Source organism: Podarcis melisellensis, assembly GCF_964234715.1.
Source record: "Podarcis melisellensis genome assembly, chromosome: 9".
In the NCBI taxonomy this organism is placed as follows: Eukaryota; Metazoa; Chordata; class Lepidosauria; order Squamata; family Lacertidae; genus Podarcis; species Podarcis melisellensis.
Genome location: NC_138541.1, coordinates 14,407,370 through 14,428,243, shown reverse-complemented (window position 1 = coordinate 14,428,243; position 20,874 = coordinate 14,407,370). Strand labels below are relative to the sequence as shown.

At 44.2% G+C, this 20,874-nt stretch overlaps 1 protein-coding gene across 8 annotated transcripts in view; it reads left to right on the top strand.

The window, feature by feature from the left end:
• MAPK10 (mitogen-activated protein kinase 10) overlaps window positions 1-20,874 on the top strand; it is a 236,881-nt gene that overhangs the window by 155,997 nt on the left and 60,010 nt on the right. For all 8 annotated transcript variants that reach the window (XM_081925123.1, XM_081925122.1, XM_081925125.1 and 5 more), the window contains one exon: window positions 17,912-18,041. In XM_081925123.1, coding sequence (XP_081781249.1) covers window positions 17,912-18,041 — 130 coding nt within the window. The remainder of the gene's footprint in view (window positions 1-17,911; window positions 18,042-20,874) is intronic.

Sequence of the window (20,874 nt, the reverse complement as noted above, 5' to 3'; positions counted from 1 at the left end):
TCTTTGACATTATTTAGTTATCTAAATGCACAGTTATTATAAGTAGGATTGCAGCTCGATTAAAGAAATTTTAATGAAGTCATCAACCAATCTGCTGATTAAATTTGCATATGGATAAAAACAACTTTCTTCTCCTATTTTGTTAGGGGGAGGAGGGGGGGTTTCCAAATCCTTTGGGAGGAAGAGCCTCCTCTTGGTCTATGATATTAGTTGCTCCAGAAGGAGAGGAACAGTTTCCATGTGTCTCAAACTGGCCCTTCCTAGTGGCAGAAACAGGCTCTCAGCATGTGGACCACAGCTTTTACAGCAAAATATCTCTCCACTGTCTCCTTTCCAAGAAAGATTGGCCAATACAACAGGCAATGAAAGGGACCAGAGGGCAGCCATCACATTTTCCCAGGACCATTTAATTTGGGGAATATTTGTTGTCAAGAGTGGCTGGGGAAACCCAGCCAGATGGGCGGGGTAGAAATAATAAAAAATGATGATGATGAAAAAACTTTAAAAATAAGCTTTTTTGTATTCTGCATTGTAAGTGAAATATAATAAATAAATAAATAAATAACATATGATTAACATTCATGACACACATGATTGTTCTCAGGAAGGCTCCCAAGGGACCACAGGGTTGAGAGGGAAATCCCCTCTCCCAGTGCTCCACCACCATTGCCTCCCTCTTCCGTTGGCAGAGATGGCAAATGAGGACATCCTGGGGACATGCTGGGCATAGATCAGGGGAGATTTGGGTTGTGCTGGGTCCAAATCCTTCTTATTCCAGAACCACGCCACCATCTTAGAAGGAAAAGTATGTCATACGAGCACTGGAGTTGGCATACTAATTTGCCCAGCTGAGCTCAGGATTTGACCGCCACCAAGGTGTCCCCCTCCCTTGCCTTCATTGAGTTGTTGTCTGGGACTGGGCAGAGGAGGAATGGTGGAGACCATCTCACCAGCCTGACCTTTCCAAGGAGGAGGAAGAGGAAGAAGACAGTATAGATTTACAACAGGGATTTGAAGGTCACAGCTCAGAGGCAGATGAGGGGGAAAGTCAGGAAATCATGGGAGAGGCAGAGCAGCACCCGGCTGACACGTTGTCATTAGAAAGCATTCCAGACCCTCCATCTCCCAGAACCCGGCGAGCCTTAAAAGTAGGAGAGCAAAGAGCTCAAAGACAGAGGGCACAACAGCACCCATAGAGGAGGTGATGAGTATGATGAATGAGGAAGTGGGAGAGATGGAGTGTGTGGAGATTCACTTGGGACAACGCCATTATCCAAGAGGCTGGGTTCTATAGCCTTTTTCTGTAAAGACTGAAATAAAAAGGGACTGTAATAAACTTTTCCTTGTCTTTCTACTTTCCTGGGCAACCAGCTGGGAGCCACTGACTGCATCCTGACAGCTGTCCATCAGTTTATTAAACATGTCAATTATACATTTCACTTGAAGCATAATTCTATGTAGAATCTGAAACAAAGAATATTTTTAAAATAGCGGTGTTGTTGAGTAAACCGATTCCAAATTTCTTCCTCCTTATTTGATGGGGACCAAGACTGGGGGCTTGGTCTTCATCCTTGGTTCCCATCCTTGGACTCCAATACTTTGGCCAACTCATGAGAAGAGAAGACTCTCTGGAAAAGACCCTGATGTTAGATAGAGGGCACAAGGAGAAGGGGACGACAGAGGATGAGATGGTTGAATAGTGTTCTCGAAGCTCTGGTCCATGGGGTCACGAAGAGTCAGACGTGACTAAACAACAACAACAACAAAGACTGGAGGGACTTCAGAAAGTGCTTGGCCCTCATTTCATGCTCTGTTTCATGCTGATATTCTTAACCTTCCTTCCATCCGAGGTACAATATGGGTGATGATCCAGTGCCTCTACGTCCGTGCGCATTAGCTTAGGCATCCGACACAAATGTTGTTTCCACTTGCCTATTCGTTACTAACTGGCAGCAAGTGGATAATGTGAGGTTTCTGTGGGAACCTACCATCTTCGTTTGGCAATCCATTTCCTCTTCGCTGTAATCCTGCTGTTCATAACGACTAAGCATCTATCAAATGCTATCTGAAGCTCAGTAATTTCCTCAGGCTCTCCAGGGACAAAATCACGCTGGTTTAAAATAAAGTTTCCAGCAATAGTCACTTAAATTGTCTAATAAATAAAGTCATCTTTGGAACTTTTAGAATTAGGAATGGCCTTGTGGGGGATGTGGGATACCTGATATCACCCCTTCCCCACTGTTTTTAGCTAAGCGGTGTGGGAAAAGGTGAAATGAAAGGAAAACGCTTCTACTCAGTGGTAATCTTGCGGCTGCTTTTAAAAGAGAGGCTCTCTCTTTTAAAAGAAACTTTGCTTTTCGGTTGCCAGGATTGTTAATAATCAGAGTTCACTGTAGTTCTGTAGTTCTGTAATAACTGTTATCAGGGAGAATCTGAGAGCAATGTGAAAGTAGGAGAAGAGCAAAAAGAGAAAGAGCAATGATAACATCGGGTCAGAAGCGAATTATATATACAGGAATTATATATAGAAAGTCACGAATGAAGAAATGTGCTGACTAATTCTTGGCATTTGTCAGAATCCACGTTCTTTTTATATTCTTGAGACTGTCTCCAAATTGTTGCACTAGTTTTGTAAGTAGTTTAGGATTTTTCCTGGCTCCATTGCTGTCACTTGTGCTGCGTGTATTCTCAGTCGTGCTGAGTATCTTCTATCAGCTTAGACTGGTGGCCCAACCACAACCTTATCTGGACAGGGATAACTTGGATTCAGTAATCTATGCTTCAGTGTCCTCAGGTGTGCTTTCTATGGGCTACTTTTGGAAGTGGTTTGGAAGCCTCAGTTAATGCGGAATGTGGCTGGCTGGCTGTTTCAAAGTCAACAGGTGATATAACACAAATCCTGTTCCAACTACAGTGGAACCTTGGTTGTCGAACGCTTCGGAAGTCGAACGCTTTGGCTTTCGAATGCTGATAACCCGGAAGTGAATGCTTCTGTTGTCGAACGCGTCTCAAAAGTTGAACGGCTTCTGAGGCCCGTGTCTCCATTTTCCCCCCAATGGATTTTGCCAACCGGCAATTGTGCCTTGGTTGTCAAAAGTTTTGGAAGTCGAACAGTCTTCTGGAACGGGTTACGTTTGACAGCCGAGGTTCCACTGTACACTGGCTGCCTGTATGCTTCTGGGCTTGTTTTGACTTTTAAATATCTTTCAGCTCAGAACTCCAGTATCTTCTGAAATGCCCTTCCCAGATCCTTAGATCATTGCTGAGGTGATTTTCCAGGTCCCTCCTCTGAGGGAAAGTGACAAGGGAGAGGCCTTGTTTTCAGTTGAGGCTCTCTATCTGTGGAATGCACTCCCCAGTGAATTCCACCTAGTGCCTTCATTTACATTTATTTTTTGGAGCCAGATAAAGACTTACCTTTCCCCTCAGGCTTTTGAAAGACTAATATGATATTGTTTATTATTAGTGTGCAACCAAAGCATCCTGTGGCTGTTATGAGGGGCATCTATTTTTAATTTTGTTTTGCGGTGTAATATGCAGTATAACTACTTTGAGGTTTTTTTAAAAAAATAAACTTGTGCTTTTAAGTTTGGTAAGTCATTTGGAGACAAGCAAATTTGGTAAATAATAATAATAATAATAATAATAATAATAATAATAATAATAATAATAATTTGTTAGTGTTAAAGCTGGATGTAGCAGGGACTCAGCTCTTTGCTAAGGTAGCCTACTGCTTTCTGATCTGTTTCCAGTTTTCTGTGTGTTTGTAGCAATAAATTCTGACTGAAATTTTTAAAAGGTGATGTTTTCTGGCAAGAATGCCTTCAAAGCTTGAAACCCTTTCCAATCTGTTTGAATCTTGCCTTGTCCTATTAACATTTTGAATACAAAACTTGTGTTCTGCCAGAATGCTGCTGCAGTTTGAGGATGCATGGCATCTGTACAGACAGGGCCAGAAATCTATGCTCATTCCTTAGACTTAGATAAAGGAACCCCTGACCATTAGGTCCAGTCGTGAGCGACTCTGGGGTTGCAGTGCTCATCTCGCTTTATTGGCTGAGGGAGCCAGCGTACAGCTTCTGGGTCATGTGGCCAGCATGACTAAGCCGCTTCTGGCGAACCAGAGCAGCGCACGGAAATGCCGTTTACCTTCCCGCCGGAGCGGTACCTATTTATCTACTTGCACTTTGATGTGCTTTCGAACTGCTAGGTTGACAGGAGCAGGGACCGAGCTCACCCCATTGCGGGGATTTGAACCACCAACCTTCCGATCGGCAAGTCCTAGTCTCTGAGGTTTAACCCACACCTTAGACTTAAACACCATCAAAATCATGGGGTCCACAGAAAGGACTTTTGGCATAACGTGAATTTAATGGTTCTGATCCTAAGGTGACCTCCCATGGTGCTTCTCCTAATGGAGAGCTATTTCTGACTTAATGAAAATGCATTGTGTGAGGAAAGTGAACTGAGAGCCACAAATAGCCTTCCATTAGCTCAAGCTCTCGTGCCACTGTTTGTCCAAGTTCATGTGGTATTTTCTCTGCATTTCCTATCTTTAACTATTTATAGTTTAGCTCCTTCATTTTGAAAGCAACCCCAAATGACTTGGAGCTATCCAATGAGCCTTAATGTTTCAAGATTCAGGACGGACTGAAAGAAGTACTTCCACAAGGTGTGGTGATGGCCAACCGTTTGGATGGCGTTAAAGTAAGATTGAAGGCGAGTTGTACCAGGTGGGACAGACCCACCATTGCTAAGCATAGAACTCTCTTTAAGAAAAGTGGCCTGTGGGGAGACAGAGAGAGTGATTTGAAGAAAAATGAATTTCAGAGCTTTCATATTTTCTTGTTTCTCCATGACAAAGTATAGCCATCAAAACTCCCTTTTAGCCATCTATTTAAGCCCTTCTTTCTATATGCACTTTAGGAAGACCATATTTCAGGTGGAATTGAATGTAGTTCTGTATCTTCAAAGTTTGGCAAAAACTTACCCAGGTAAATAAACACTCCAGTGCTTCCAGTAAATGATTTGCCGCAAAACAAATAAACCACAAAATGCTGTTAAAGTTCTCCTCTCCAGACTATTCCACCACTGAATTAGTGGGAGCTGCAATATAACATTTTAATGTTGACTACTATGCATATAGATGAGAATGGGAATGGATATTTGATGTTAATATTGCACTGGAGTAGACAGATTTTATAGTATTCATTGGCAAAGTATACTTCAGTGCTCAAACTACATTTACACATTTTACAATAAAGTTTGCAAATGGCATCAGCTTTTCGTTTGTTTGCTTATTTTCATAGTTCACAAATTCCTGTTTGTTCATTTGCTATCAGTGTGGCCCCGTGAGGAAAAGTTGAAGCACTTGGGTTCTTAGCCCGGGGAAGAGACATCTTAAGAGGAAATACAACAGCCAGCCTCAAATATTTAAAGCACTGCTACATAGGAGGGACAAATTGAGAGCCAATGTGGTGTAGTGGTTAAGAGCGGTAGACTCATAATATCCAAACTCCTCCGCTTCTTCTTCTTCCGCCAGGCGGAACAACTCTGTCTTACAGGCCCTGCGGAAAGAAATCAGATCCCTCAGGCCCTGGTCTCATGAGACAGAGCATTCCACCAGGCCGGAGCCAGTGTTGAGAAGGCCCTGGCCCTGGTTGAGGCTGATCTGACTTCCTTTGCTCCCGGGACCTCAAGAGTATTGCTATTTATGGACCTTATGAGAGGTGTATAGCAGAATCAGACTAATCCTGAATCTTGGACCAAAGCAGGTTGCTTCAGGTGCCAGGCTTGTCCAGGCTGCAGCAGGATCTCTTTGAAGTTCCTCAGATGGAAGCAGGAACCTCCAGAGATTCAGACATCAACGAACACTGCAGACACGGTGCCTGCAAAAGCATTGTTTGCAATATAAGGAAAATGCCAGCATGGGAAGGGAGAGCTTCTTTGTGACTGACTGGTCTATCTTTTTAATCAGAGAGAATGATCTTATCGGGGATCTCTAATCACAGTGGTTTGTGGGAAGTATGCTAGAGTATTGTATCACCTTGATCTTCTCTGTTACATGTTCCTGCTGGTTCTCCTAGTAGTGTTTGCTTGGAAAATGCTGAATATTCAAGTCCCTTTGCCTCTGCCACATGCCCGCACATCCACTCCTGTCAAATCGGCTTTGCAGTAGGTTTATGTGACTTTTGGTGCCAATTAAGCACAGAACAAGCCTGAAGTTATTTTTTCATTCATCTTAACTTTCCTAGCCCCTGCACCTATCCTTCTGACATTTTGTAGGCGCCTCAACAATAGTTGCCATTTTCTCGCTAAAACTATTGCTCGTAAAACCACAGGGAGGGAAGCAAATCACTTTCAGTTTCCCATCAAACAACTTTAAAGGCATCTAGAGCAAGAAGCATGGATCTATTCTTCTGAAATTTGGCACTTTTCTTACCTAGGAGCATTTTTATGTTGTATCTTATTTCCATGCAGATTGCCTGCAAAAGAACTCGGAAATTAAGTGAGCCTGTTTTTAACTTACTCCAAAATGGTAAAGACTGCCCTTGCAGGAACACTACTGCAGTCATTCTTCTGAAATTGGCAGGATCTATCTATGGGGGCTTGCATGCCTGCAAATTACATCCACTTCTGCCCACCCACCCCAAAAAAACCAGGAAAAGAAGGAAATACAATTTCTTTAAAAAAAAAAAAAACTTTAAAGGTTCCCAGGACACACACAAAAATCCTGAACCGATTTGTCTGTAATATGGCAGACTTTATCCACTCAGAATGGGCTACTATTTCTTGAAAATATCACTCAGTTCAGTTAAAAGGCAAAAAGTTACAGCCTTCAAAAAAATGTCCCATAATAGTTATTGAGTTAGTTATTTTTCTGAACTGGTATTCTGATCCGGACCCAAACAAAAATGAAGTGTGTCCCCCTAAATATTTTTCTACTTCTGCGAATGTTCCCCTGTGTGCACCAATACCCCACTGTTACTATTAAAACAGTATTGAAGTTAGTTCAGTATTTATTTAATCCCCATATTGCAGATAAGGAGGCTGAAGAGATATTGCTCCATGCATTTCCATGCTGTATGTTAGGGCTCAGCCTGATCCTGTAATCTTTGCAAAATACCAGAGGACGACCAGGAATGGATTCCTTTAATCCTAGAAGCAGCTGCATAGGCAATAAAAGAGAAAAAAAATGCACACGACGAGTGTGTCACAGACAGCAGGCGGGCTTGATTGCAAATCCTTATCCAGCAGTTTCAAGGGGGTTGCAGGAATCTCTGTGCTGATTGAAGAGCAGATGAACACCTGAACCTCTGAGCCACAGCACGAGCTGGTTATAAAATTACACTCTGGTCATCACCATGAAAGCATCAAGCCTAAGAAGTGGATGTAGTGACTGCAGTTTTTGCCCTTCATGCTTCTTCTATGGTAAATTCCTGCTTTCTGATGTTTTTGTAAATATGTGTAAATGTGTGTTTTAAAACAGATCCCTAATGAATCAAATACATATTTCTAGCCAATTAGAAGGTTTTTAGCTGATTAATCTAATTGATGAATCAACTAAAATTTACAGCACTGAGTGAAATTTGGCACGGATTTGATGGTTCCAGCTTGCACAAAACACCTGAGACGTTTACAGGGAACCTTTAAAGAGTTTTTCAGTGACAATAGCCACATTTCTGAGTCTGACATTTTGAGTACCGTAACCAAATACACACATCTTGTGAATTCTGCAGATCCATTTAAACTGCTGCTTTCCTCAGCAAAATATACAGAATCAATGACCTGGCTGGGTGGGTTCACAGCACAGTTTTCATGAATCTTGCAGATAACATTAGTTAGTTGCATATAGGTAAAGGTAAAGGTACACCTGCCCGTACGGGCCAGTCGTATCCGACTCTAGGGTTGTGCGCCCATCTCACTTAAGAGGCTGGGGGCCAGCGCTGACCGGAGACACTTCCGGGTCACGTGGCCAATGTGACTAACCTCCTCTGGTGAGCCCGCACCAGCGCAGCACACGGAAACGCTGTTTACCTTCCTGCTAGAAAGTGGTCCCTATTTATCTACTTGCACTTAGGGGTGCTTTCGAACTGCTAGGTGGGCAGGAGCTGGGACCGAACGACGGGAGCTCACCCCGCCGCGGGGATTCAAACCACCGACCATGCGATCGGCAAGCCCTAGGCGCTGAGGTTTTACCCACAGCGCCACCCGTGTCCCTCATGCATATAGTTAGGGTTGCCATATTTCAAAAAGTAAAAACCAGGACACCATGAAAACACATTCCGATGTCTCTTCTGCATTTGAAATCCTGGTAAAGTCCAGGATATATGGCAGCCCTAAATATAGTTACATCTTATTTTCCTCCACAGAACTCAAAGTGCTTTATGTGGGCTTAGGTAGCCTCTCGTCAAGTGAATCATGGCATTGTCTTTAGCACTTGAGACCATTTCCTGGGCTACATCTCTCCCCACTAAAGTTATTTAATGATGGAGATTTTGTTCATGCTGAGGTGTCAGCCCTGGATCTGGACTGTATCAGACAGTGGGGACTCATAGGACTGAAACCTATTGGTGATAGTCCGCTACTCACGGTAGACCCACTGAAACAAATGCACATGACTAAGTTATGTCTGTTAATTTCAATGGGTCTATTCTGAGTAAAACTTTGTTGACTACAACCCAAAGTTGAGAAAACGCAGGACCTTGGACAGCTGCACGTTAAACAGCTTCAGGAGACGTTGTCTCTGCAGGGAGCGGGTCATTTATTTCATGAAATACTGCTTGATTATAGTAAAACCTCAAAGGTACTATTATTATTTTGTAAAGGTATACTAAATTGCAATAAATAAATAATCAAAAAAAATAAGGTAGCAAAATCACAAAAGACCTACCTGTTCAGTGAATTGGCCCAAATACGATGGCTAAATGGGACTCTCTCATTCACCTCAATCTTCACCACCTGGAATCATGATTCCCCTCTCCCTACTTTGGCTCTAGCAAGCAGATCCCACTGCTCTAGCATCATTATACATAGAGCAGAGGTCGGCAAACTATGGCCTGGGGGCCGGATGTGGCCCCCCAGGCTCAGAAATCCGGCCCGCGGACCCTGCCGCCTGCTCGGTCAGTCCCCACACGCTGCGGATGCCTCACTGCATGGGGACTGACTTCCACGACACTGGCACATCTTCTGGGCGGGCAGCAACACTGGCATGGCTTTGGATTGGCTGTGGCTGAGCTAAACCCGGCGCAGCCATGGGCATCGTGACGGGTGCGTCGCGGAGCTTCAACCAGTGTGTAGTGTGCCTGCTGGCCCCGTGCCTGGCACCCAGCTTGGTGCTGCTGCTGGTGGTGCGCTCGGTGGCCACGCTGGAGCAGCTTACGGTGATCTGTGACCACCTGACCGGCACGCCGCGTACGCGGCCTACCCGCTGACCTGGTCTTGGACGATGGGATGCAGCACGTGGTGCACACTGCTTGGCAGCTCTGCAGGGATGGGCCAATGTAGTGGCTGCTGCTCATCAACAACGCCGGTGGGCGGGTGCCACTGACACGCGCACCTGAGCAACTGCAGAATGCGTTCCTCCTCCAGGTCTGGAGGCAGCCGTGGGACCGGCTTGCAGGGTATTTACATTTTTCAAAATATAGTCCATCCCCCCAAGGTCTGAGAGACAGTGGACTGGCCCTCTGATGAAAAAGTTTGCTGACCCCTGACATAGAGGGTAGTTGAACTCAAAGGAGCTGCCACAATAATGCCGTCACTCCCAGAAATGCCTATCTTCACACCTTTGGGTCTGAGCATTACCTAACTAAACCTCTGCATTGTATGGCCAGGTTATGATCTTGGTCTGAAACCTGGGTAAGTATTGAAAGCCAGGAGTTTTGAGTGTGACTGAAGGAGCCCAGAAACTTGGAAGACACCTTCCTCATTCTGTTTCATCCATTAAGGATGGCAAGATGGAGACCCCAGAGCTGGCACCTTGCAAGTTTGTGGTTTTGGTTTTCTCTGCTTACCCTCTAAATGATCTGCTTTGATTCCTACAACATTCGTTCAGTCAAAGTAGCATAGCTAATTTAATTTCTGTTCTACCTGTGAAATTAGCTTCTTGCACATTGTTAAAGGGTGATAATGCTATGTATATATATCCCATTTGTTGTTGGATTGGGCAAGTTAGGTGTTTAGTTGAAAGTAATCTTTGTCCCCATTAAACAGGGCCATTTCAATAGTTATTTACTGTTGTTGTTGTTTTGAAAAAAGACAATTGGAAAGCTAACATTTACCTCATCGTGCCAACCATAAGAATAATTTATTGGGTGCCAGTTTATTTACTGCACTTTTAGTGCCCCCCAGCTGCTAGTGTTTGATAGTAAACTTAAAGGATATTTTTTACAGTGCATATCATAGTAAAGCTACAGTTTTTATGATAAAACTGACTGAGTTATAGTTCTTGCTGTTAAAAAAAAATCAGCAGCTATACAGATGCTAGGATAAAGTCACAGTTTAGCAAGAGTATCTACAATAACCCTTCCAAAGAAATTGTTGCACAGTTTTATCTGCAAGCTATATTTTTTCTTTTGGTATTTTCAATCTTCCCAGTTCCCTTTGAACAGGTGTGTAAATAGCTACTTGCAATAAGCAGGGCTGCAATCCTATCTACACTAACTTGGGAGTAAGCCCCATTGAACATGGTGGGACTTCTGAATAAACGTGTATAGGATTGCATGTAAGAATGCCTCCAGTCAGGGAGAGAATTGGAAGATGGGCAGGTGGACAAGAAGTGGTTCTCTGATTTATTTTGAGCTGTTCTGCGCACGTATGTATCTAGCTGCAGGCCAGCTAGTCATTTGGATGGGCTGTTAATGCCTATTCAGTTGGTTGCAAGGCAGCTTTTGATTATTATCTATTGAATTCAACTTTAGCACAAACATATATCAGAGGCTGGGTTGCATAGATCCATGCAGAGTTCAGCATATGATGATAGCACAGTAAGGGTCTACTCACCTAGCAATTTCAGCATGTGGGGACCGTAGGCAAATCTTTGCCTGTGTTGACTTTTAGTTACTACAGGCCCATGGTGAGATTGTAACACCCATCCACCATCCACAGGGAAGGAGCCATAGCTCTGGAAGAATCCACGCTGAAGGTCTTAAATGCAATCCTTGGTATCTCCAGGTGAACCATTTCACCCCCAGTTGTATGGAAAACCACTGCTAAGGAGAGTTCATAGTACTGGGTTAGATGGACCAGATGTGGCTAAAGCGAGCTGAATGGACACCATATGTTTTGCAAATCATATGATGTTTTGGTGGATGAGCACAGATGGGTAGCAGAGTGATTTTTTCAGGGTTGGAGGAACTGTGGCCCTCCAGATGTTGGGACTCCTACACCCCTCTGTCCCAGCCAGCATGACAATTCTTCAGGCCATTGGAGACCAACACTTTATTCAATTCCTGGGTTACTTTGTAGATTTTTCAGTTGAAAGGGAGCCCAAGGGTCATCTAGTCCAACTCCCTGTAATCCAGGAATCTCAACTAGAACATCCATGACAAATGGCCACCCAACCCCTGCTTTCAAACCTCCAAGAAAGGAGATTCCACTACCTCCCAAGGGAGCCTGTTTCAGCTCTCACTGTCAGAATGTTCTTCTTGATGTTTACTCAGAATCTCCTTTCTTGTAACTTGAAGCTATTGATTCTTAAATCCGTCCCCTCTAGAGCAGGAGAAAACAAACTTGCTCCGTCTTCCATGTGACAGCCCTTCAGATATTTGAATATGGCTCTCATATCTCCTCTCTCTCAACTTTACCAGGCTAAACATACCCAAATCCCTCAACTGTTCCTCATAAGGCTTTAATTCCAGACCCTTGATCATCTTGGTTGCCCTCCTCTGCACACCTTCCAGCTGGTCAATATCCTTCTTAAATTCTGGTGCCCAGAACTGGGCACAGTACTCCAGGTGTGGTCTGCCCAAGGCAGAATAGAGCGGTATTATAGCTTCTCTTGATCGGGACATTATACTTCTGTTGATGCAGCCTAGAGTAGCATTAGCTTTTTTTGCTGTTGCATCACACAGTTGATTCATGTGAAGCTTGTGGTCTACTAAGACCCCTAAATCCTTTTCACGTTTACTACTTACAAGTCACATGTCCCTCATCTTATATGGTTATTCCTGCTTAAGTACACAACCTTACGCTTGTCCCTATTCAAATTCATTTTGTTAGTTTGGGACCAGTTTCCCAATTGGTTAAGGTCATATTGAATCCCGATTCTGTCTGCTGTGACATTAGTTACCCCTCCCAGATTGGCGTCATCTGCAAATTGAATGAGCATCCCCTCGGTCCCTTCATCTAAGCCATTTATAAAGACATTGAACAACAATGGGCCCAGGACAGAACTCTGTGGCCCTCCCACATGTCACTTTTTTCCAGCATTATGAGGAACCATTAGTGAGCACACTTTGGAGTCAGTCAGTCAACCAGCTACAATTCCACCTAACAAGTTATCTCACCCAGTCCACATTTTATCAGCTTCTTCGCAAGAATATTATGCGGGCTGTCAGGGAACTGACATCAGAGCGAGAGGCGGAGGCAGGGCTCCAGAGCGATGCCGGAGAGGGAACCAGCAGGGGGGATGGAATTCAGCGTAACACCAGTAGAGAAGGGAGGGAGATGGAGGAATTGGAGGCTGGTCTCCAAGACCCTGCATCAGAGACTAGTGGAGAGAGCGCTGGCACACCTCTGCCTTCCCCTTACTTGCGCAGATGAGTTCCGCGCAGGGAAAGTAGGAGGAGACTTGGCGTCAAACAGCTCTTATGCTGGAAAAGGTTCAAGAAACGCCCACTGACAGATTCTGCAAGCAACTGACCGGCCACGGAGTGTGTGCTGTCAGCCAAGGCATGGTGAACCAGGCAATCGGACACAACTAGCAGGCAACTTACGCACAAGTAACCCCTTACAACCATTACAGGGGCCTTTGCCAAAAGCCTTACTGAAATCAAGATACAGTACATCCACAGCATTCCCCTGATCCACCAAACTTGTAACTCTATCAAAATAAAAAGAAATGAGATTTCAACTGGCATGACTTATTTTTGTGAAACCCATGCTGGGTCCTAGTAATCACAGCATCCTTTTCTAACTGTTCACAGACCGACTGTTTAATTATCTGGTAATTAAACAGTTCTGGCATCCTTCCTCAGATAATGGAAATCTGAAGCCAAAAATGAAGCAGCAGAACAACAGAAAAATCAATTTTAACACATTGTTTGCTTAGCTCGTTTTGAAACGTAACATATGAGAAGGCAGATTATTTCATCAATCTTGATCAACTTAGTGACTCACAATATTGTATTAAGAATCTATTTTAAATTGCTTCACTCATTTCTGTCCAACTATGTGCAAATATGATGTGTGGACAGACTCCTGTCCAAAGGAATGCAGAATACAAAGGGAGATGAGGGAAATGTAGGCAGGGGTACACAGGGGAGGATATGTATTGATTTCAGGTGCAAATACAGTGGGGTCTCATTACTTAGTGTTTGTGCCAAAGCCTTGATGGGAAAGTGAATTTTGAGGTTGGTTTAAAGGAGGAGAGGTGGTGCTATGTGCAACGAGGAGGATGATAAGAGTTCATGTAATGTTGTCTCAAATACTTTACATATCTAATGATTAGATACCTGAGCAAAATAATATAGTCCAAAAAAGGATAGATAGATATAACTATATAAAGGTACACACCCACCCATTATGTTACATGTTAATATGGATGCCATATGGACAAGGTATTCTTGGGGTATGTGGTTGGGATAAAAAACCAATTTATAAGCAGGGAAAAGAAAATCTTAGAAGTTGCCAGTTGCCGGCAGGAGCTGTCAGAATTCATTAGGCGTCCCCACCGGTTTTCTATTGGCTTTGTTATTTGGTTTCCAATATTTGTCTTCAGCTGTGTACTCACACAGCAGGGATCGGGTGTGTGCGCGTGTGGTAGAAGATTTCCTCGGCAGCCTGCAGGCGAACTGCAGCAAAATCAAAATGAACCAATGTGGGCGAGTGGAGAGGGCCGAAGGAAGGAGAGGAGGGGAAGCGACAGCAGCTATTCTGATTATTTTAGGCACGGGGGTATTCCAATAAAGTAGAAAGTGGGGAGGCAGGGGTGTCTGACCTTGGCAACAAAATGGGCATCCTGGTGAGGGGCACTGAACCCCCATCCTACCAATAGCTGATCTCCTTGCAGCTCCTCTTCTTATGTGCTTCTCAACCAGCCAAAGTCAGCTGTCAGTTCTCAGCTGTGTCTCATTCAGCTATGTTCTCCACACCCATTTCCAGGTACATCAGGTTTGATGAGTTTTCCAGGGTGTCCAAAGGATGCGGAAAGGCCCCCACCCATCATTCACAGCTCTTTCTTCATCCTCTCCTCCTGCCCCAGCTGTTTTATAAATGTTATTTTTCTTAGCTTTCACAGCCTCTACATCTTTCTACTGGATGTATTCACAAGATGATTCATCAAGGGGTAGCATGTGCAATGTTCCTCTCATCTTTGTGCATTGGCTAAGAGACATGTGGGAATGTTCAGGGAGGCAGGAGAGGATATATTGTTTATTAGTATCCTTTTAACTTGCACTAGCAAGTTCCTTTACTTAGCAGAGTTTCACATTCCCCTTTTAAACACACAGTGGGTAGCTAGTTGCAGGCTTGTGTAAGCCTCTCACTATTAGGTTCCTGGTAAGTTCCCTTATATCCCTCTTAAAAGAATAAACATGGCACAATCATGTGTAAAGTATATAAAAGTAGTTTACTCACATTTAGTTCACAGATGGATCCCTGAAGGCAGACTTAGTTACAAGTATATACATGTGGAGCTATCCCATACGGGGATAATCCCAGTGTCCTCCGTTGGCTGGAAGCCAACAGAGCATTTCTAGTGAAAAGCTGCTCCAACGATGGAGGAAGTCAAAGAGAGAGAGAGTGTGCTGTGTGCCTTGTCACTTTTGTTACCTGGACAGATAAGGTCACACCCACCTCTAGTCACATGCAAAGGAAGTATGCCCCAGTCAGGAGGAAACAGGAAGTTTTTGACTGGCTGGACTAAACATTCCCCCACATGTCCACTCTAGGAAAACAAGGAATGTTGTACTTGATTGCTACTTACCTATCACATCCCACAAGCCAGAGGCTGGTTTGTACCTCTGGCCAGGCAGCTCCCCAACCAAGTACCTAGAGGAATGGAGAGGCAACGCAAACTCACCCACTTCCTTCAAGCATTAGCACATCATTCCTTCCCTCTCCAGCTGCTGGTGAGTGAAGATTTCTGCCCTAGACCTTGGGGAGATCCTGTCAGTCAGAGGAGATAATACTCAGTGCTATATAATCCCATCTCACTTCCTAAGATTAGCAGCTACCAGGATACCTTCGAAGGTAGCACCATGTAAAACGCATTGCAGTCCAACTGTAAGGTTAAAGGTAAGGGTAAAAGGACCCCTGACCATTAGGTCCAGTCGTTGCCGACCCTGGGGTTGCGGTGCTCATCTCGCTTTATTAGCCAAGGGAGCCGGTGTACAGCTTCCGGGTCATGTGGCCAGCATGACTAAGCCGCTTCTGGAGAACCAGAGCAGCGCACGGAAACGCCGTTTACCTTCCTGATGGAGCAGTACCTATTTATCTACTTGCACTTTGACGTGCTTTCGAACTGCTAGGTTGGCAGGAGCAGGGCCCGAGCAACGGGAGCTCACCCCATCGCAGGGATTTGAACCACCAACCTTCTGATCGGCAAGTCCTAGGCTCTGTGGTTTAACCCACAGTGCCACCCACGTCCCTTCTCCTGTAAGGTTACTAGAGCATTAATTACCTGGGCATCCAGTGAAGGCACTGAATGAGTAACCCCAAGCTGTGCGTTTGTTCCTTTAGGGCAAGTGCAATCCCATCCACACCAGGCTGCTTCCCTGGATCTGAAAACCACCTCCCAACATCGCCTCTGTCTTGCTGGGATTCAGGGCTCATCCATACTTCTGCTTGCCCTGCCAGGAAAACCAATTGTTTACCTTTGAATCAGAGCAAGCATCAGTTGGGTTTTCTCCAGATTGACATTTGCTCCAATTTAGTACTAAACAGCAGGTTTTACAGGGGAAATGGGCAGGGCTAAGGCAAAACTGCTTGGACCCATGCTTTCTAGTCATGGAACAAGTGATAATATGGATGAGCCCTAAGTTTATTGGCCCTCACCCAGCTCATCACTGGCTCTGGACACTGGTCCAGCAACCTGTCCATGCAGTGGCCATCTTGATGCCCATGGGAAGCCCAAAAGGACCTGAGCATCTCTACTGACTTGTGGTCCATAGCAAACTGATGTCCAGAGGCATTTGCCTCCACCAGTGCAAGTACAACAGAGCCAGCATGGCAGGTAGCTATTGATAGCCTCATCCGCCACGGATTTGTATGAATTTAAATGAAAATGGTACATAGATTATCCGCAGGGAGGATCTGAAGAAAACCACTTGTGGGGGGGACTTAATCTTTCTCAGACACAAACACACCATAATCTGCTTCTTTTTAAGCAGGGGTAGGGAATCATTGCCCCCTCCCCTAATTAGACCTGACATAAGTACCAGTTTGAGACCTTTCTCCTCACCAACTGCCCCATATCTGATGTAGCTCTGGAGGAACAACTAGGAGCTTAATGCGAGTTCCTTAGGGCAGCTGAAGGGGGCAGGGGCTTGCTGTCAGCACCAAAAGCAAGTCCTACCCACCAGTCAAAATGGCCCACAGAGGGTTAGGGATGTTGGGATCTGGCTGGCTAGGGAGAAAAGATTCACCACCCTTGTTTCTAGCAAACAGAGCTGTCAGGTTTGTTGAATTTTTATTTTAAAGGTGCCTTATTCACTCATTTCCCCCTCCCTCCTGGTGCAAATTAATTATTAAACATAGCTGGCATGCTCTTTTCATCATGATGGAATCTGCAATGAAGGGGGGGGGGAGACACATTATTCAATTAATCCCAACCGTGCTTCTGCAGAGTAGGTAAAAGCTTCTATTATTATTGCATTATATTGCTTTGCAAAAAAAATAATAATAATCAAAGACATGAAGCAATTGTGGCATGGAGCAGGTAGAAACAGCCTTCCAGTTTTGTTAAACTAAGCTGTGACTCATGTGTACTTCCAGAAACGGCATGCAGAAGCAGATAAGCTCTCCGGCGAGACTGAATTTAGAAGCAGATAAATTAAAAGTAGCTAGATCTGGGGCTAAAGAAGGACCGTCAAGGAGAAATATTCTCAGGTGCTATACCAATAAAGTTTATTCCTTCTTTCTCTTTATGAGGCACCTTTTACTTGCACCACCCTAAGCAGCCTAAAGGAGAGTTAAAACAATTAGCACAATAAAATAATATGAAAAATAAAAGAAGAACAAGTGGAATATTAAAAGTAGCAGGAGAGAACAGAAAACGTGCACACGGAGGTCAATAGCTTAAAAGGCATGGCAGATTTGTTTTTTTAAAAAATGTATTCTAGCTGAGTCAAAGAAATGGATCGAGTTGGTTCCTCTTGAAAGGCAGTTTGACAGAAGAGGAGTCACCACTGAGAAGACACTGCTCTGCTCCTACTCAGAATCGTGGTGGCTGGTCATGATGTCTTTACCTTCTTGTGAAGTAAATCACAAGTATTCAGGCTTAACTAGTGTGACCACTGAAATCAACTGTTGACTCCAGCTTCTGTGAACAATGATGCTTGTGCTTGACTCTGATAAGCTGGATTCCTGAATATTTATTACGCTAAAGCTAAAAGATTGCTGGAAAGAGATTAGGGCAATTTAAGAAATGCATACTTCGACTGAAACAAAAGAAGAATCTTTGAAACAAATTAAGACTAACAATGAATTTAATGATGTAATAGTTGTATTCTTGTCCTTTTCGTTTTTCCAGTGCTGCATATGATGCTGTTCTCGACAGAAATGTGGCCATTAAGAAGCTCAGCAGGCCGTTTCAAAATCAAACACATGCGAAGCGAGCTTACAGGGAGCTAGTCCTCATGAAGTGTGTGAATCACAAAAATGTGAGTTTTTCTTTTGGTGGTGGGATTGAGAAGATTGAATATTTGACACTGCAAACCGAGAGAGAGAGAGATAATGTTATGCCCTGATTAATTTAAAAACAAGATTATGTTTTGCTTGTCGTTCCAGGGAATTACTCCATTGATAGTTGTGCAGCGTCTGCATGAATTTGGGAGGTGTGGGTGTGATCAGAGCTGGATTATTCCCTTCCCAAAAGTAGGTGTCGGGGAAAGGGCAAAAGTTTAGCTGCGCTCACAATTTGCTGGCAAAAGAGAGTTGAGTCTCTGAGCCTCGGATCAGCATATTTGATTATGCTGTCACTATGGAGATCTCCTCCTATTTAAATCCCATGAAAGTCCTGTGGAGAAGAGTGGAAAACCAATTCAGTTTCCATTCTCTTGTGCAGCAATAGATCAATTGTGTGCTTATTATCCCGTCCACAGCGACATAACTGGTATATGCTAATACTGGATAACATTTGTGCTTATGTGAATAGCATCAGGATTAAGGTCAAGGTCGGAACTCAATGACACGGGGTAAAGCAGTAGAGGAACGAACCTTGTGTTCTCTTTCAAGTGGATTTTTTATTTTTAGTTTTATCCCTTTCTTTCGTACCCTTTTCTTTTTGCAGCCTCCTCACCAAATGGTGAGGGGCACGGTTCTCTTCCAGCACAGATCAGACCATCTCTCTTTCCCCTCCCACCACAAGACATTTTCCTACAAGATTGGTTCACGCAGCTATTCTCAGTGTAGCAAAGCATGAGGTGCTTTTAGTTGTGGCGGGGTAGAAACTAACATTAAAATAAAATACACTTTTCCCATTTAAATCCCAAATACAAAATTTAAAATTTAGGTTTTGAAAATGAACCTCAGTTCTGAATTCTTCAGACTTCGTCATTTTAGAAGCTGCCAAACAGGAAATGTCAGAAACTCCTCAGAGCGGGAATTGTAGCTCTGCGAGGGGACTAGAGGTCTGCTAAAATCTCTCAGCACCCTTCAAAGAACTGCAGTTCCCAGAATTCTTTGGGGGAAGCCATGACTGTTTAAAGTAGAATCACAGTTCTTTAAATATATGGTGTGAATGTGACATGGGTCAGTTGGAAGGATCAGAAGCAAGCATGTAGTCCAGTTAAGGGATCAATCAAGAGCAAACAGAGATCAGAAGATTCAGAGGGTAGCAATGTGCTACCTTGTCTGAAGGGCCCTCAAAGATGCTCTCTCTCCTTCCAGGCTCAGATGTTGGCAGTTTGCTCTTTCAATTAACGTTTTAATAATGTGCTTTCAAATTTTATACATTTCAGATGCTTAAGTCCTCATTTCCCCCCTTCACTTGTAATTACCAGAGTGCCTAAGAGGCTAACATTTACAGTGAATCAAATATATATATGTCACAGCTGCAGATAATTTGGTTCACATTGGCAATAGTCATTTAAAATGGTGGTTTTCGACTTCCTTCCATGTATGCTCAGCTTCCCACTGGGAAGGCTGGGGAACAGATTCCCTAAGTACAGTCATACCTCGGGTTACAGACGCTTCAGGTTACGGTTTTTTGGGTTATGGACTGCCAAAACCCAGAAGTACTGGAACGGGTTACTTCCAGGTTTCGACGGCCACGCATGCGCAGAAGCACTAAACCGCGCTTTGCACATGCGCAGAAGCGCCGAATTTCAACCCGCGCCTGCACAGACACGGGTTGCGAACGTGCATTCTGCACGGATCACATTTGCAAGCCGAGCATCCACTGTAAAGTGGTGAGGAACTGCAGGTTTGAGGGCCCAACGTCTCTCTCCTGGCCTCTCTGCCCAGGCCTCAGAACTGTGCCAAGCCCCATCGTTGCTCTGTACCCTCCTCTCATGATTTTTGCCATGTTGGAATGTGACCTTGAACTAGGCTAATTCCACTTTCTCACCAGGATGGAGAGTGTGAGGTGTGTCTGGCCACACAGACTTTTGCCACACTCACTTACTACCACGTGGCCCTCTGAGTGTAAAAAATGGGTTCCACCTACGCCCTAACACTTATTGACTTATTGAACTGAGCCAGGGGGACCTCGTAGCATCAGGATCCTTGGCAGCAATGGATTATTCAGCAATCTTGAAAAGAGAAAGGAGCAAAGCTGGAAAGAATCGTAGAGTTGGAAATCCCCTTGCAATGTAGGAAGAGGGGTAGTGCTGCAGATGGGGAGATGAAGGAATGAAAGGAAGACTCGATTTTCTAGGTAAAGTTAGGACAAGAGTGCAGTGGGAACCCATAACGTGAGAGGGATGAAACACTTTGCAGCAGAAGTAGTGGACAGAGACATGTGTAAGCATATTTACAGCATTTATTCAGCAGCAGGACAAAGGAAAAACATGTCTGCTTCCCTTTGTGTCCAAGCATAACAGCAGTATAGCAAAAGCAATATACAAATGGAAGTTCCCAGCAAGCTGTGCTGGAATGTAAACAGGCCTGTGACACACAACAGTCATGCTTGTTCCTTTTAAGGTGTAACGGAACTATATCCTAACAGGTAGCTGTCCACCAATGAGATGGCAGAAGATAAAGCATTCATGAAATATATTGCAAAATAGACATCTTGTGGCATTTTTTAAAATGCCTATGAGCTCCATGAGTTTACGCCTGTGTGCTAGGCCAGTTCAGAGCAGTTTCCTCCAGTCGTTTGACAAAGCAAGAACGCAGACAGCTGTATTTGACCCATATCCTGTATTAATTTAAAGTTACTTCCAACCTCTAGCACTGCCAATGATCAGCTTCATTTTGACAGCTGCATCTCTAAAGGGCTGGTGCGTGCAGAGTACATTTAGCTGGGCTGGGGTACACCCTTCAGCCTTGCAG